At 39.4% G+C, this 18,536-nt stretch overlaps 1 protein-coding gene across 3 annotated transcripts in view; it reads left to right on the top strand.

The window, feature by feature from the left end:
• VIT (vitrin) overlaps positions 1 to 18,536 on the top strand; it is a 108,924-nt gene that overhangs the window by 19,213 nt on the left and 71,175 nt on the right. For all 3 annotated transcript variants that reach the window (XM_079109599.1, XM_079109598.1, XM_079109597.1), the window contains exons 2-3: positions 3,914 to 3,983; positions 14,731 to 14,796. In XM_079109599.1, coding sequence (XP_078965725.1) covers positions 3,932 to 3,983; positions 14,731 to 14,796 — 118 coding nt within the window. In that variant the 5' untranslated portion in view covers positions 3,914 to 3,931. The remainder of the gene's footprint in view (positions 1 to 3,913; positions 3,984 to 14,730; positions 14,797 to 18,536) is intronic.

Raw genomic sequence — 18,536 nt, 5'->3', positions numbered from 1 at the left:
ACTTGGAGTTTCCTTATTTAAATTACCATGAAGAGCAACGTAAGGTACTATTACGATTCATTAGCAACTTCCTCTCAGCTAACTCTGGGCAATGAGATCTAATTAAACTGTCTACACTAATCTACTTAAAGTAATGTATATTTTTTCTTTCACAACCAGGCTTCATGGGTCTCACCAGAACTTCATACTCAGGATTCCTTATATTACCTCTCAAGGAGCAATCCATAAATTCATGAATCACTAACAGATTCTTTTGGAAGTTGCTATTGTTTGGTTTTTGTTAGAACCCCGATGAGCACATGAGGAATTAGGGTTCCTCCATTTCTGTGGCCTCTCCAGCTCCATGACATGGAACCACCTGCAGAAATGGCCTGACGATGCTGGAAGCAGTCCTGGGCTCCAGCCTCTGGGAAGCTTGAGAAATGGTTTGAATTTTTTTCACCTATTTCAAAGGCACGTTTATGTTTTTAGTGTATGCATAAGTGGACCAAAGAAGGAGAAAAATTGCAGTGGCGAGGAAGAAACCCAAAACATTCTGGTTCTAAGACCTGTATGATTCTGGTCCCTTTCCACTGCTGCTGAGTTAGTTGTACTTGGGTGATAATTCCTCTGAGGTTGGAGAGTTTCCTGGAATCTAGTTGGTCATTATCCGTCCATCCCACCCTGTAAAGGTCATGTCCACTGTGGCTTCTAAAGTTGCAGGGCAGCTCTGAAAGCACTCCTCTCTGCTCTCCATCTTCCTTTTGGGTTTGTCGTTGGCTATCGACAATGCTTTATTAACTAATTTTTATTATCATTGACTCACATACCATAGAATACACCTTCTTCAGTGTATGATTTAGTAGCTGTAGTGTATTTACAAGATTGCCCTCCCTTTCTTTTGTTTCCTACCTCCCATCCTACCCTAGGGAAAGAGTTGAGCCCTTAGTACTTACATGTTGATCCAATGTGTATTTACTGCATACCTAAATATCAAATCAAAATCCCTACCCTCATGCAATTTGCATTCTGGTGGGGACACAACAGTGGACAGATAAAAGAAGTAAATTATAGAGTATGTTGGAAGTGATAAGTGACATGCAGAAAAAGATAGTGGGAAAAGGATAGGATATACCTGTTGGTGGCAGGCAAGAGGGTGATTATGACTTTAAATTGGGTGATTAGAGAATATCTCATAAGAAGTTGATTTTTAAGAAAGGACTGGGAAGAAACGAGGGAGCAAATCATACACTCGTCTGGGGAAACAGCATCCAGGCAGAGGAAACAGTAGTAGTACAAGAAGCTTAGAGACCCTGAGGTCAGAGGCACGTTCTAGAAAGAGCCAAGAGGTCAGGGTGGCTGGGGCTTCCTAGGTGATAGGAATGGGAAATGAGGTCAGAAAGATTGATAGTCGCCAAATCCAGTAGGGTCTAGTGGGTTTGTAGAAACTTTGACTTTTCTTCCTAGTAAGGTGGGTAGGCATGCAGAATTCTCAACAGAGGGTGCTGTGACTGGACTGGACTGAAGGAGGCAGCCTAATGAGGAGGCTAATACAGTCCAGGTGGCCAGGTTGTGACTGGAACAGGCAAAGATAATGGAAAATTGTCAGGTTCTGGGTGTGGTATGAACAAACGCAGAGCAACAAACCTGGCCATGGAGAAGACGTGAGTGAGGGAGGAGAGGAAGGATGCCTCAGGGGAAGTCTGTAGTGCCGTGTACAGTGGGGCCAACTATGGGGGTCCAGCGGGGAGCTAGCATTCTGCTCTGATAGGAAAGTTGCACATTTGGATCTGGAGACATGTACATTTGTTTAGGAGTTTCTCAAATTAATCAAAGGAAAACAATGACTTGTTATCACACTGTTTCCAAAATATAACCCAGCTGTTTCAGCAACAAGTTGCCAAATAGGTTGCTTATATGATTTTACTTTTTATTGTGAAACTAAAGATCGTTACTGATCTATGACTTAACCTGGGGTTAACTATCATAACCGGCAAATGTAACACATTGCAATTATTACTTGAAGTGAACAAAGTGAGCCAACGTTGTTGGGTGTTTCTTTGTGCTTAATTTAATCATTTGTAATAACCATTCATATACTTAACAGTTTTATTTAAGTTCCTTGCATCAGGAACTTGTAATAGTACTTGAATCATAATCCAGTAATTGCTTTTTGTAAATGAACTCTTCATAGCACTGCATCTAAATATTGGATGTCAGCTTGTACTGGACCTAGCTTTCCAAATCTCCCACTCAATAGTATCACTTTAGTGACTTCAAAATCAGTCACTGTAGGAGGATTTACAACATAAAAATGGACAAACTGTACAAATCAGAGCTTTTTAAAACTTTCTTTTCGGAGAGTGAGTTCACCAGCACACCAGCAGGCGCGGCAGAGCGTAGGCCTGTGAAGGTCAGCTTTAGGCCACAGAGCACTGGCACGGGAGGAGGGGCTATGGTGGGAGCCATCTGCCCAGAGGGGAGAAGTGTGAATTTTATTGTCATCAACAGTGTTTAAAATTACGAGTTCACAAGGCTCATAGAGAGCAGGCCAACTTTAAGTCTTTGGAGTCTCTGCAATGTTCTCCCTTCTCACCTGTGTCCAGGGCAGACCCCTCCCACCTACTGCCACTCCTGTTTCAGTCCCACTCACTGCCATTACCATAGTTATGGCATTTAACTTCTTTAAGTTTAGTTTCCTCATCTATGCAGTGAGGATCATGGAGATGATATGGAGTGTATACTACGTGCTCAATTAATGGTAGTGTTCATAACCCTTGGAGGGCTTCCTTACAGCCTTAACAGATGGAGGAGCCACTTATAGATCAATGGCATCCTCACATCCATTGTTCTTTCCAACCCCTGGGGTTCTCTCCATGCTTGTTCCCCTTTGGTGCCCCTTCTTCCTATTTCTGAATTTTCTTTTTGTTCGTTTACACATGATAGGCAAGCGCTCTACCACCAAACTACAACCTCAGCCCCTATTTCTGAATATTGAAATTCTACTAATTCTTCCCAGTTGAGCCAATTGCTACACCTCCCTGAGGCTTTCTCTTCTTCCCATGCTTGACATACTCTGTCCCTTCTTTCAAATTCTTGGCCCCCTGGGGAATCTCTAGCAGTACCCCAGATCTACTGGATTAGAATCTGCATTTTAATAAGATCACCAGGTGATTAGTATACACTCAAAAGAAGCCATACTCTGACATGTTAATTCTTGAATTTGGCTGCAGACTGAAATTATCTGAGGAGTTTTTCAAAAGTGTAATGCCTAGACCTCAGGGGATTCTGATTCAAGTGGTCTGGGTGCTGCCTGGGATGTTTAAAAATTCCCAGATGATGCTAATATTCAGCAAAGTGTGAGAACCACTGCTCTATAAACTTTCCCTCTCCACTCCTTATGGGACCTTAAAACTCTTTTCTGCTTTCTAATGTTGTGATTATTTTTGTCCGTGTATGTTTTTCCATCTCTATTAAACTGTAAGTCTTTTAAGAGTGAGAACTGTTTTTTAATTCAATTTTATCACCTTCTTCCTAACAAAACTTAGCCATATAATAGGAGCTTAATAAATATTTATCGAATGAATGGTTTATTTGTAATCTAAAAATGTTTTCTCAACACCATAAATGTGTCTGTAGTTCACATTTGGATACTAGTTAAACATGTTGTCAAAATTGCCAGTTGTTTCCTCTTCACTTCTATGTAAGGCCAAATCTCTGAAGAATCAGAGGCTGGCAGATGGATTGAGTCTTCCCTGGGTACTAGCACCACCACCATTGCCCCTCCCAGGAGCTGCATATGGAGAGCCCAAGCGTGGAATTCTAAGACTCTGGAGGTCATGCACAATGACACGGCCTATCCCCGCATGCTTCCTGAGTCCAATTCAGAACTCCTGGCTGAAACATGATGATGTTATTGTTTCTTTCTCTCCAGGGTGCCATTTTGATATTTATGGGGATTGTTGTTCTCACTATGAAGGCATCTGTTATTGAAATGTTCCTTGGTAAGTACTTTTATATGTGTATCTGGATACTCTTTTAACATTTTTCTAAGGTCCAAAGAATCTAGCCACAAAAGTCTTAAGGCAAGACAGAACGCATTAACAATCACTCTTTCTTTGTATGATAAACATTGTGGAGAGAAGTTTAAGCGAGAATGTTAAAAATAGATCAAATTCAGGATGCACATGTATGTGCAAATATGTATTGCATATGTGTTTCCATATATTACATATTATACATACATACCTTTATGTGTATTTTTCAGCAACAAGTAAACATTTTGAATCCAGCATATTTGCAGATTCTGAACTTAGGGATCTTCTTATCTCTTAATTTCTCAAAAAAGAAATTCTTATCACTGATATGGCTTCACTTGTATCATTGGAGACTCATCCTGAGATGAAACCGTTTAGATGTGTTATCACAATAGGGTACAATTTTGGATTGGTTTTCAAGAAACAGTAACAGGTCTAGTAGGATAGGGAAACTGCTGATGGGTTTAGGATCCAGTCCCTGGGTAATTAGCTGTTAAACTTGGTCCTGCTGTCCATTGTCGAGTCAGGTAATGTGACCCTGTCCATCATTGGGAAACTATTGCCAGGGCAAGGCACAAAGGCCTTTTAGATAGCCTATATTAGTTTGCTAGAGCTGCTGTAACAACATAACTATGACTAGGTGACAGAACAACAAAAATCTATTCTCTCTTAGTTCAGAAGGCTACAAGTTCAAAATGAAGGTCTCAGCAAGGCTGGTTCCTTCAGAGAGCCATGAGGGAGAAATCTGTTCCATGACTATCTTCTAGCTTCTGGTGGTTTACTGGCAATCTTTGGAGTTCTTTGGTTTCTAGATACATCACTCCAATCTCCACCTTGCTCTTCACATGATGTCCTCCCTGTGCGCAGGTCTGTCTCCCAGTTTCCCTTGGTATAATGACATCAGTCATACTAGATCAGGGGCCCCACTCTACTCCACTATGACTTCAGCCTAACTTAATTGATCACCTCTACTGTGAGCCTATGTCCGAATCAGGTCACATGCTGAGTACTTGGTGGTTAGGACTTGAACATATGAATTGGGTCGGGAGACAAAGTCGAATCCATATCATAATGAGAATGTTCAAGGTCTGTTCATAGGGTGTCTACAAGGTAGAATTGGGCACCGGATGAGAAGGAGGCAACACCACTGGGAAGGCAAGGGGGATTTCAGCATGATGGAATGAGCATGAACTGGTATCACAGGGAGGATATCCTGGCTCCAACGTCAGCTAGCTGATCGTGTTGGCAAGTCACTCTTCCTCTCAGGGCCTCCTGTTTCTTCTTCTATAAATTATCCAGTCCTACATAAAATGGCTGCCAGAGAGTTGGTGCAGCTTTGTCACGATTGCTTGACCTAGCTAGGCCACGCTCTCCTGAAGCCAAAGATGAGGACACTCCTTATCTTCAGTGACTCTATCCTGTTTCCTGTCAGATGATTGTGAGAAGCCCTGAGAGGTTTCCTGGTACTTGACCAGGAGCACTGAGGACCATTGTAGTTGTCCTTAGCTGGGCAAGGTCCAAGGACCAACCACCCCACCTGCCTCCACAATCATTTTATATACCTGGCTTGCTTTAGCAAATAAAAGAACATTCACCTTGGAAGCACAGGGTCCTTCATTCAATCCCACCTTACTCTTTTGAGAGGCTACCTCCTTCTTAGACTTCCACAGGTTAGTGGAGGCTGGGCAAGGGGTTAGGAATAGGAAGAATTTAGTGAAACAAAACAATCTTAGACTTATGTCGTGTTCCCCAGCATCGCAGAACAAAGAAGGGAGACTTGATATCCTTTGTCCTCTGGCTTTCTCAGACTATCCTTTCACAAAACTCATTCATATAGGAGTATTCATTCATATAGTAAGAAATCAAAGTAGGAAAAGGAGACTCCTGTCCTTTAACACAGTAAGGGCTATATATGACAAGCCCACAGTCAACAGCAAGTAAAAAACCCAAAACTTTTCCTCTAAATCAGGAATAGGACAAGATACCCCTCTTACCACTTCCATTCAATGTAGTACTAAGTCTTATCCAGAGAAACTGGGCAAGAAATAGAAATAAAAGGCATCCAAATTGGAAAGGGAAAAGTCAAATTTCTCTGTACAGATGATATAACATTGATGAAGAAAATCCTGAAGATAAAACAAAAACTGTTCAAACTAATAAATAAATTCAGCATCATTACAGGAAACAGAACCAACACACACAGAAATAAGTAGTGTTTCTAAATACTACCAAAGAAATAGCTGAAAAGGAAGGTTTTTTAAAATCTCATTTATAATATCATCGAGCAAAAAAAGATCTTCAGAATAAATTTAACTCTGAAAGATTTGTACATCAAAAACCATACCACATTGATGAGAGAACATGAAAAGGACACAAATTAATGGGATGATAAACTATGTTCATGGATTGGAAGACTCAACATTGTTAAAATGTTCATATTATCCTAAGCAATCTACAGATTTGATAAAAATCTCTATAAAAATTCCAATGGTATTTTTCACAGAAATAGAAAAAAAAATCCTCAAATTTGTTGGAACCACGAAAGATCTCAAATAAACAAAGCATTTCTGAGCAAAAAGAACAAAACTGAAGGCATCACAATGCTTGATTTCAAAATAAAACAGCATGGTACTGGCATGGGGAAAAAAAGACATGTAAACCAATGGAACAGAATAGAAAACCCAGAAATAAATCATGCATTTCTAATCAATTGATCTTTTTGTTTTTGTTTTGTTTTTAAATTCTCTCTCTTTTTTTTTTTTAACAAATGGGGTACAACTATTGTTTCTCTGGTTGTACACAAAGTAGAGTCACACCATTTGTGTAATCATACATGTACATAGGGTAATGATGGTTGTCTCATTCTGTTGTTTTTTCTCCCCGCCATCCTCTCTCCACCCCTTTTTCCTCTATACAATTCATCCTTCCTCCACTCTTGCCTCCCTCCCACCCTGATTATGTATCATCATCCGCTTATCACAGAGATCATTCGACCTTCAGTTTTTTGGGATTGACTTACCTCAATTAGCATGATACTCTCCAACTGCATCCATTTACCTGCAAATGACATAATTTTATTCTTCATTAAGGCTGAGTAATATTCCATTGTGTATATATACCACAGTTGCTTTATCCATTCATTTATTGAAGGACATCTAGGTTGGTTCCACAATCTAACTATTGTTAATTGAGCAGCTATGAACATTGATGTGGCTATGTCACTGTAGTATGGTGATTTTAAGTCCTTTGGGTATAGGCCAAGGAGTGAGATAGCTGGGTCAAATGGTGGTTCCATTCCAAGTTTTCTAAGGAATCTCCACACTGCTTTCCAAAGTGGCTGCAGTAATCTGCAACCCTAACAGAAATGTATGAGTGTACCTTTTTCCCCACATCCTCGCCAACACCTATTGTTGCTTGTATTCTTGATAATCGCCATTCTAATTGGGGTGAGATAGAATCTTAGGGTAGTTTTGATTTGCATTTCTCTTATTACTAGAGATGTGGAACATGTTTTCATATATCCATTGATTACTTATAGATCTTCTTCCATGAAGTGTCTGCTCATTTCCTTAGCCCATTTATTGATTGGGTTGGGGAGGCAGGTCCAGGGACCCAGAGACTTCTGAGCCCAGGAGGCCTGGTCCAGAGAACCAGGCCCAGTCCAGCCCCAGCCCATTGTCCAGTCAATTGATCTTTAACAAGGATGCTGAGAACACACATTAGGAAAAGAAATTCCCTTAAAAAAAACAGTGTTGAGAAAATAGGTCACTCATACATAAAAGAATGAAATTAGACTCTCATCTCACATCATATAAAAAAAATTAAAATGGAGTAAAGACTTAAATATAAGATCTAAAACTATAAAACTACTAAAAACAAAGAGAAAAATCTTTCAGACATTTCTAGACAGTGACATTTTGGGTATGACCCTAAAAGAAAAGGTTATAAAAGCAAAAATAAACATGTGAGATCACATAAAACTAAAAGGCTTCTGCACAGCAAAGGAAACAGTCAACAAAGGGCAAAAACAATCTGTGGAGTAGGGGAAAATATTTGTAAAATATACCCCTAATAAAGAGTTAATATCCAAAATACAGAAGGATCTTAAAGGATCTCAAACTCTCATACAATTTAGCAGAAAACAACCTAATTTGAAATGTAGGCCAAGGACCTGAGTAGACAATTCTCAAAAGAAGATATACACATGGTCAACAGATAAATGAAAAAAAAAAAAAGCTCAAATTAAATTAAATTATAGCAAATTAAATTAAAGATAGAACTACTATATAACCCAGCAATCTTACTTCTGAGCATACATCCAAAAGAAACAAAATCTACATGTTGAAGGTATATCTGCACTTCCATTTGTTACAGCATTATTCATGACAGCCAAGATACGGATCAATTTAACAGTCCATCAATGGATGCATGTATAAAGAAAATGTTATCTACATATGCAATGGAATATTATTCAGCTTTAAAAATAAGGAAATACTGCCTCCTGGTCACCCTATTAATCTCCCTCAAGCCTGTGTCTGATTTGTGACGTGAATGAAATTAGAAACATAGAAATTGGAAATGGTCAGGGCCATTTCCTTGAGTCCCCATGACTTCCACCCCTGCTGGGTACTATGACTGCCACCCTGCCCCAGATCCTTACGCCTCCAACTCATTCTCCATGATAGCGTATTCATCTCCCTGAAGTCCATGTCTGATCACCACTCTCTTGGACTTCGACTCCTCTGAGTTTTACCTTGGCCTTTAGGATGGAGTCCGAGTTTCTTGAAGTGCCTTGCTGGCCAGGCCTTCCTGTGTGGTGGCTCTCGCTGTCCTCCCTGCTCTCACCTCTCACCAGCCCTCCCCTGGCACTGAACTTCTAATTTCCCTAGGGGCTGCATCATCTCTCACCCCTAGGCCTTTGAATAGGCTGTTACCTTTTTGGGAATGCTTCTTCCTCTAGTTCACTTCCTCACAAGCCTTTGGCCCTCCAAGAAGCTCCTCTCTGCCCCCATCAGGTGGGGCCATTTCCTGTGCGCCTCCCCGACCCCCACAGCCTCATCACAGCCACATTGGATTCGCCTTGTCCTTAGCCTGACTCTCCAAGCACCATAAACCCGCGGACGTGAGCTGTGTCTTGCTGTAGTGTCTCCAGCGCTCCACACATATCCTAGGTACTCAGTAAGTCTTGCTACACAAATGATCGTCCTGAGCGATGCTGGATTTTCAAGGTCTCAGAGCCATCTAATGATTCCCCTTCCCCAAACTGCTACATTAACAACAGTTATTTAATTAATATATCTCAAAATTAGCACGTTTGTTTTACAAGTCTTTAAATTTTATGCTACTCCTTGTCTTTGGAGTCCCATGTGGAATCAACATGTCAGCTTACTGGGAGCAAGTGGAATAAAGACTAAGACTGTTGCTAGCAAACTCTCATTCCAGTTCTGACTTCTGCCCCCAGATCACTGCAGATTTAGGAAAAGGGTTAACTTCGACCTCAGTTTACTTTCTATAAAATAAAGAGATGATCTCCAAAGCTTCTCCCAGGTAAAATATTTTGGATTGGAGGCCTAAATTTATGAATTCTGTGGTTATAGAAAATGAACTGTCATATCTTTGCTGTGAAGCTCTGACTTATTTGTGCTAAATGTTTCAATAAGTACATAATCCCTAATTAAGATATTAGGGAAATTATAACTTGTTTTAAAATGATCAGCTTTACAAATCAGTTTTCAAGATAACATTGTGGACACTACCTGCGTTAGTATATCGAGGGGGTTAGAAAAGATCCAACAAGAAGTTTCTGGGTTAGAATGAGTCATTTCTGTAAAAATCTATGTACGTAAGTATCCAGTAAGTACTTACCAATTTAATTATTGACTAAATAATTAAAGTAATTTTGGCACTTCATGTCTTCCCTTGCAAGTGGATTATAATTTATTACTGACAGGAAAACTAAAAAAAAAAAAAAAATAAGCACAGATTAATCATACCAATAACTATAGAAAGTCCTTTTCATTATCATAAGCCTATATGATTTGAATACAATCAAATGTAAATATAATGTAACTATGTTGCCTGTTTTTAATGATAGAAGAAATGTTCTATATAAAATATATATTTTATGTGTAAAGAATATAATATAAAAGGGGAAAATATAGAAACTATAAAATAGGAATCCTAATTCTACCATTGTTAACATTCTGGTATCTTTGTTTCAGTTATTTCTCTGCATACATTTTAACTTTGTCAGAATTATTCTTAAGATTAGAGTGGAACACTTCACAGATAATTTAATATTCTTCTACACATCATTTGTAATAAATGCTTAGGACTTCCCTACTGTTGGGGCATTTCCAACATTTCATTATTTCCAGATTGCCATTAGAAATGCTATAATGAGTATTTTTTACATAAATCTTTGTCTATATCAATGATTGTAACTTGGGATATATTCCTAGGAGTGTATTTCCTTGGTTGAAGAATATAAATATTAAAGCTCTTGAAACCTTTTATCAAATTGCTTTCCAGAATGGCTCCACCTGCTTAGATTTCATCAACAGCACACAGAAATTCACTAACCTTGCCAAGATTAAGTATAATCTTCTATTCTATATTTACTGACATGATATAGGAAACCATTCCCTAAAACATTGTTTTAGGTTGCATTTTTTTATCATTAATGAGAATGAACATTGTTTCAAGTGTATTCATTCGTATTTTCTCCACTTATAAATTATGTGGTCAGTTTTTTAAATTGGATTTTAAAACAATTACACCTGAGATAGCTGTACTTACGATCACAAAAGAGAGAGTGAAGTAGCAGAAAATTTCATCACAAAAAGTACTTTTAATGTTTAATTTCCTTGTAATTTGAAGCAGTACTAAAGAAAACTGAGAACTTTTTAGGTCATTTAAAACTGGAACATTGTATTTCAAAAGATGGAGAAGCATTGGTGTGGAGTGGGTAAATTGTGTTTGCCTTGGAATTTTGGATTCTAGAATTAATTTCCACAAGGTTTGTGGACACAAATGGCCAGATAATTAACTACTCTTGCAAAAGGGACCGGCTTTTGGAACCATCTGCCACCACATTCGTGGAAGTGGGCACCAGCTATCTGTCTTGGTGCTCTGCCAGGCTTCCTAGGAAAACAAATAGAAGACGGATGTTTCTCTCACCCAGGTTCAACATGCAATTCACTATGTCCAGAGTAGCAAGAGAGGTCTTGCTGATGATAAATGAAGATTTGCTCCAAGGCACAAGCACATTTGCAGGCCTATTGACCAGCCCTCTCCTGGAGCAGTGGTTTCTGGGGAACTTTAATTAACAAGCACATAAACTGAGGGACAGCCCTTGTGCACCAATGACAATTGTGACTTTATTAACCACTGCTCTTAAACGGAACCAGTCAGGCATGCCTGGAGGGTCTTGGGTGACCAAACAAGTGATAGGATGGTCTTGCTGAAATATTATCGTTCTAGTGATACCAGGGCTTATAAACCACTTGCCAAAGTCACAAAGCCCAGAAGGACAGTATTTGGTTTTCTCCAAGAACTGATATTCAAATTTATTATTTCTCTTGCTCCTTCTATTTCACTTGCTTAATTTTTCTCTGTATAGATATTTGGTTCTTGTTTTAAAAATATTCTAGATATTTATTTTTGCACATAAAATAAAAATATGGTCTTTATACAGAGTTAAATGGCACAGAAACTACTATAAAAAGGAGACCTCCAGGTCTCTCACACCCAACCAAACCTGAGAAGTAAATAACACCTAAAAAAGGTCCGCCTTCATCCTTCTTGGCTGGACTTCTGATGCTCACTCAGTTCTTTCATGGGCTGTTCTTCTAGCACGTGGTATGTCAGCTGCCCACAACTCAACTACAGCTCATAGTCAAAATGGAATCATTTGGTGGCTGCATCACTGACACAGATTAGCTAGTGTCTTAGTCTGTTCAGACTGCTGTAACAAACTGTCATCGATTGAGTAGCTTATGAAAACAGAAATTTACTTCTCAAACTTCTGGAGGTTGGGAAGGCCAAGTCAAAGCACTAGCAGACTCAGTGTTTGGTGAAGACCAGCTTCCTTACATGAACAGCCACATTCTTGCTGAGTTTCTTATATGATGGAAGGGACAAAGAAGTGTTCTGGAGCCTCTTGGGTTTGTTGTTGTTGTTGTTGTTTTGTTCTGTTTTTTATTTTTGTGGTGCTGGAAATTGAACCCAGGGCCTGGTACATGCTAGTGCTCTATCCCTGAGCTGTTTCCCAGCCCTGGAACCTCTTTGATGGGAACTCTCATTCCATTCATGACAGCTCCATCTTCATGACCTAGTCACCTACCTAAGGCTCCACCTTCTAATGCCATCCCCTTGGTATTTAGGATGTTGACACATGCATTTGGGGGGACACAAACTTTCATTCTATACTAGTTAGATAATTATAGTATAAATACAAAGTTTTCTTAAACACTTGGTGACATTACCAACTTTTCCTTCAAAACTAGTTGCTGATTGAAGATCCCCTATATCCATTTAGGCCAAAGTTGAGCATCAGTGTTTGGTTAAAAAGAAACACACAGGCTAGGAGGTCAAGGTCAAGTGCCTTTTTTGATTACTCTATTTTCCCACATTCACCTCGAGTCCCAACTCCATCCAGAAAGTGCGTTTCTCAGAAATCTGGCTAAAATGGAGGTAAGTTAAAGCAGAGCCATCCTAGGTGGGTGAGGTGGAAGAATGCCAAGAGAGAAAGAAAGAGAAAAGAGAACTGACTCGTATTCTGTAATAGCACTGCTTTCTGTCTACTTTAGAAATAGTGTAGGGATGGTAAAATGAGCATGTTCACCCTCTATGAATACAAAATTGCCATGAGAAATGGCTGCAATATATATCAAAAAATTTTTTTAGATTCTTTTTTTTCCATTTTTTTATTAAATTTTTTTTTTTTTTAATTTTTACAGACTGCATTTTGATTCCTTGTATACACAAATGGAGTACAACTTCTCTGGTAAATGGACGAAGTTGGAAAATATCATGCTAAGTGAAATAGGCCAAGCACAAAAAAACCAAAGGCCGAATGTTTTCTCTGATAAGTGCATGACAATATATAACAAGGGGAGTTGGTGGGGGGAAGAGAAGAATGAAGGAACTTTGGATGGTGTAGAGGAAAATGGGGTAGGAGGGGGGTGGGAGATGGAAAGATAGTAGAATGAGACAGACAGTATCACTCTATGTATATCAAAATTCTAAGTGGGTATAATCTCACACAGGAAATTCTATTTGGAAATTAATTTTAAGGAAATAATAATAAATCTGTGCAAAACCAAAGTTACTTTTACTAAATGAGAATTGGCTAGAGGATGCTACATTCATATAGTACAATACTTTGCAAGCAGTTAAAATTATTGTGGCAAGAACATTTACAGACAAGAAAAAATGTTGGTATATATCCTTAAGTTGCAATAAGTTACAAGTATTATAAATAGTATGCATATGATCAAACTTAAGCTTAAACGTATATTTGAAAGTATCCATATGAATCTATCTATCTATCTATGGAGAGAGAAAGTCTGAAAAATATATACTTTTGAGTTCTGTACTGGTTTTTGTGCCCTTTACATATTTCTGTATGGAGTGTGTATTATTTTTATAATAAAAAGAAAAGCAGTCAACATTATTTTTAAAAATACAAGTTAAAGTATCTAGATAAATATTAACATTTTATATTTTAGGAATTTGTTTAATAATTCTCATATCCCACAGAAATGGTACTTTAATTAAATTCAAAGAGGATTTAATTTAAAATATTACAACATTTCTAAGAATACAAGGCTCAAGTTCATCTTACATGTTTGAAAAGGAATTGGGAATTGGACCTTAAATGTAGAAGGATAAAGAATTCTCCCTCCTTCACATATTGCTCTACTTCCTGAAGGAGAACAGGGCCCCAGGGCTGTTGAGCTCTACCCTTGTTTCTCAGGAAGGCACAGGACCAGGGCTCCTAGAGTAGATGACCAGAGGACCCTCAAGTCACTCCTCAGACTTCGCATTTACTCTCCCCTCTTCTCCCAACCTCTTGCTCCTCTTTTTTCTTTCCCAGGCAGCCTCTCTCCTGAAGCTTTGTACATCTCCCCTCCACTCAATTTTCCCTCAGTCACACGTGCAAGTGCACACTCATACAATCACATACGAACACACACTCTTGTGCACACTCATACACACACATGGGCACTGCCTGGGTAGTCTGGAAGTTGATTATTTAGAAACTCACTGTGGAACAGAGCAAAGGACACAGAAGGGTACAAGGGCCCTTCCCCCTCCCCTTCATTCCTGGGACCGGGAAAATTCGGAGACTTCTCAGGCCCACATTCCCTCCTTTGAAAATGGAGATTGAAGAACTGGTACAGTGAAATTTGAGGACATCAAAACATAGGACGAGTATCCAAGAGGCATTTTTTATTTATTCTTATTTTTTACCAACTGAGATATATCCCCAGCCCCAGGAGGCATTTTTGAAAAAACCTTTCAGCAGGGGCCAAGAAAAGTATACAAACTACATCTCTCATTTCCCCAATCTTAGTATATGGGGAAAATAGTTTCATCAGTGAGAATACTTTGTGCCTTATCCAAGCAAATGTAAGAACCAAAAGAGAATGAACAGTTAGGTGAAATAATATTAATTAGACTTTAAAACATTTTTATTTTCTTCATGTAGTTTTGCTGGTGACTGGAATACATTCAAATAAAGAAATGACAAAGAAGATTAAAAGGCCCAAGTTCAGTAAGTAAAATCACAATTTCTCACAGGTATGAGGGGTCTGTCTCATGTGCAGAGGGTTGTTACACTTGCTTTAAAAAATATGGAAGGAGATTCTTGTTTCGGTTTGCTCTGGCTTTTGCTCTCCATCTCAGTTGCTTTGCATTGAGACTCAACAACCATGAGTCTCATTCATCATCCACCCCATTCCAAAGGGCATTTGACATGAGAGTCCTGATTTGAAAGCAAAAGGAATATGGTTTCATTGACTAGAAAAACTCAAAATGCACATGCAAGGACCAGGCAACACGATGGCTCTGTGGCTAAGCTGGAATAGGTATTTCCCTGCCATTAACCTCTGTTTCAATTCCTCATACTAGAAAATTCAGTCCAGCTAGTACAAAAGTCCAATAAGTCTGCCCACCTTCCAGGGTGCCCTGTGATCAGGGGTAAAGCTCACAGAAAAGCCCAAGGGATTTCACAGTCAGTGGAAGGAGGAAAAATAAATTTCACTTCTGGGTGATGTATCAATTAAGATGAGATGGCTGAAAAATCCAAAACAAGTGGCACATACATAAGACTGAAATTTCTTTAGTTTCTTTCTGTCTCCTGTAAACATCATCTGTGGTTTTATGGAAGGTCCACAATCTCCAGGGACCTAGACCCCTGTCTGGTCATTCTGCTGTTTTCAACATGGCTTCCAATTCGTTATCCAAGATGGCCATCTCCTCTCCATCCGTTCCTCCAGTTAGTAAGACATACACATTAACTCCCTCTAAAGACATGTCCAGAAAGTTGAATGTATAACACTTCCCCTGAAATACCATTGACCCGCAGTAAGGAAGAGAGGAAAATGCCTTGATTTCAAACATCCACATGCCTCACTAAAAGTAAGGACTTTTAGTACCAGAGGGGAAGAAAGAGAATGGATATTGGGAAATAATTAGCAGGACAGGAGACAGATGGGAAATCTCACACTCACATATTGTGAGCACACTGGGATATCTGGATCCAAATTTGTGGGCTCAATGGAGGCTTGTGTTAAGGTGTATTTATAAAGGGCCATAAAATAAAGGTTTTAGATTTTGTCAAGGTTCTGTCTCCACAACTGAAACTTTCTTTATAGGCATTAAATGCAAGTGCTTTGAAATCAGCAACATTAATCTTTTGAAAAGAAAGAGATTTCCTTCACACGATCACCCTTTTTTCTTCTCCTTTAAACCTTCCATGTGGGATTTCCTGTTGAAATGAGACCAAAAGGGCAACCATCCACAGCCTCCTAGGCTGAAATACTAAAAATGAATCAGTTGTTTATTTATTCCTGTCAGGACCAAGAGCCAAGAGGACCGGCCCTGGGGCAGATGTGTGTTCAAAACAATAATTGGGTTAATATGGAGACAAATACACACCCAAGTATGAATTCCTTTGGGCTCTTTCCAGTATCTTCACTAACTCAGAGTAGGAAAATCATGAAAGGTTCCATGATTACCATAACAACAGTTTCCAGTGACTATGAAAGTCTCCGCTAAATGACCCAAGGGCAAACCCTCTATGAGAGATCTCAGATGGATTGAATTTCTAATATGCTAAATTCTAGTTTTATTCTCAAAATCTCCCTAGTGTTGCAGCACATTTGAATCAATAAATGCCTGAGGTCTTTTCCCTAATTAGAAACTCTGGCACAATCATTAAATAAGGAGGAAAAAAGATACAGTGAAGGTAATAGAATATTCCCAAACCATGGAGATATCTGATTCTTGACCTCAGGAGTGTTTCCAAATCATAATCTGTAGCTTGAGGCCAAAGTTATTTTCATTTCTCCCATTCGATGTGTTTTGTAGCTGGGGCAGGTGACTGATGGTGAAGAAGGCACAGGGTCCTTTCATTCAACAAATATTTACTGGGTGCCACCAAGTACGTGACATGGAGTTGGACACCCAGATACAACAGTGATTGAGACTCACTCCTTACCCTTGCAGAGCTCACAATCTAGGAGGAAGAAAGATAAGCCAATGGGCAATTATTATTTCATGCATACATACACGCTAGGACAACATGGAGGATATGAAGAAGAAACTGTGTGTCTAGGAGCGTTTCCTGGAGGGAATGACACACCAACACTGATAAAACCAAATAGGCAGAGGCATTACAAACTGAGAAGACACACTGTATCCAAGATCCAAAAAGTCGAAAAAACTAAAATTCATTTTGGTTTGGCTGAAACATAGAGTAGAAGTTGAAGGTGTTGAGGGAAAGGTGGAGAGTAAGCAGGCACCGGCTTGTGAAGGACTATACTACCGTGTTTGGGAATCTGGACTTCATCATGAGGCAATGGGGAGTATCTCAGTGCAGGTTATTTTGGTTGCAATTAGTAGAAATCCAAGCTCAATTTGCTTAAGTAGAAAAGGGGATTTGGACAGGAAGTGGGGTAGCTGGCAGAACCCAGGGAGGGAAGTGCAGCTGGAACTCCCTGGAACTGGTCCCCAGATGGAAGGACCACAGACCTAACACCCTGCTTCTCTCTCCCTGCCTGTATCTCCCTCCCCACCCGCCTCTCCTGACCCCCAAATCCTGGGAGACAAAATCTAATTGCAAGAGCCTAAGCTTGTGGGGGGTCCACCTCTCTGAGGGAAGTGTGGTTCTCAAAGAAGAGTAAGGTGGTTCAGGAAATGAACAATCCTGCCAACAACAACAAGGAAACCTTTGTACCAGTATGAAGAAAGAAGACAGGGAATGTGGTTGGCCAGTAAGCAAGTATTAGAGGTTTACATGCATATATAGGTGGCATGAAAGTATCTACAAAGTGTGAACAGAATTTCACACAAATGTTTATAATACGGTGGGTTATAGAACAATGACAACTTCTCTTGTCTCCCTGAGAGGCAAATGATACACCCTGTGTTTTCCTCCTTGTACCTGGTGACTCCTAAGCTCATTCCAGAGGTATTTGTAGATCCAAGGATCCAAAGAGACTTTGCTTTGTAAAATCAAAAGGTTGGTCTTTTATTGGCCTATAGTGTCTCCACGGAGATTCCCCAAGAGGAGAGGGTGGGGAGCAGGGGCCTTCCTCTTGGTCACTAAACCAAGAAACTTGACCACGTCATTCTTACAGTTGATACCTCAGAATATGTCTTATAGGTAACCACCAAAGGATTTTAAACAAAGTGGAATTATAAAAGCAGAACTTTTTTAACTTTATTTTATTTATTGATTGATTCATTCATTCACTGTATACAAATGGTGCACAACTTTTCATTTCTCTGGTTGTACATGATGTGGAGTCACATCGTTTGTGTAATCATACATGTACATAGGGTAATGATGTTTGTCTCATTCCATTATCTTTCCTTCCCCCTGCCCCCTCCCTGTTATGTATCAGCATCCACTTATCAGAGAAAACATTCAGCCTTTGATTTTTTGGGATTGACTTATTTCATTTAGCATGATATTCTCCAATTCCATCCATTTACCTGCAAATGCCATTTTATTCTTCTTTATGGCTGAGTAACATTCCATTGTGTATATATACCACAGTTGCTTTATCCATTCATCCATTGAAGGGCATCTAGGTTGGTTCCACAATCTAACTATTATTAACTGAGCTGCTATAAACATTGATGTGACTGCATCACTGTAGTATGCTGATTTTAAGTCCTTTGGGTATAGGCCAAGGAGTGAGATAGCTGGGTCAAATGGTGGCTCCATTCCAAATTTTCTAAGGAATCTTCATACTGCTTTCCAGAGTGACTGCACCAATTTGCAAT

The sequence above is a fragment of the Sciurus vulgaris genome (assembly GCF_902686455.1).
Source record: "Sciurus vulgaris genome assembly, chromosome: 14".
Taxonomy (NCBI): Eukaryota; Metazoa; Chordata; class Mammalia; order Rodentia; family Sciuridae; genus Sciurus; species Sciurus vulgaris.
This window is presented reverse-complemented; position numbering and strand designations above follow the sequence as displayed.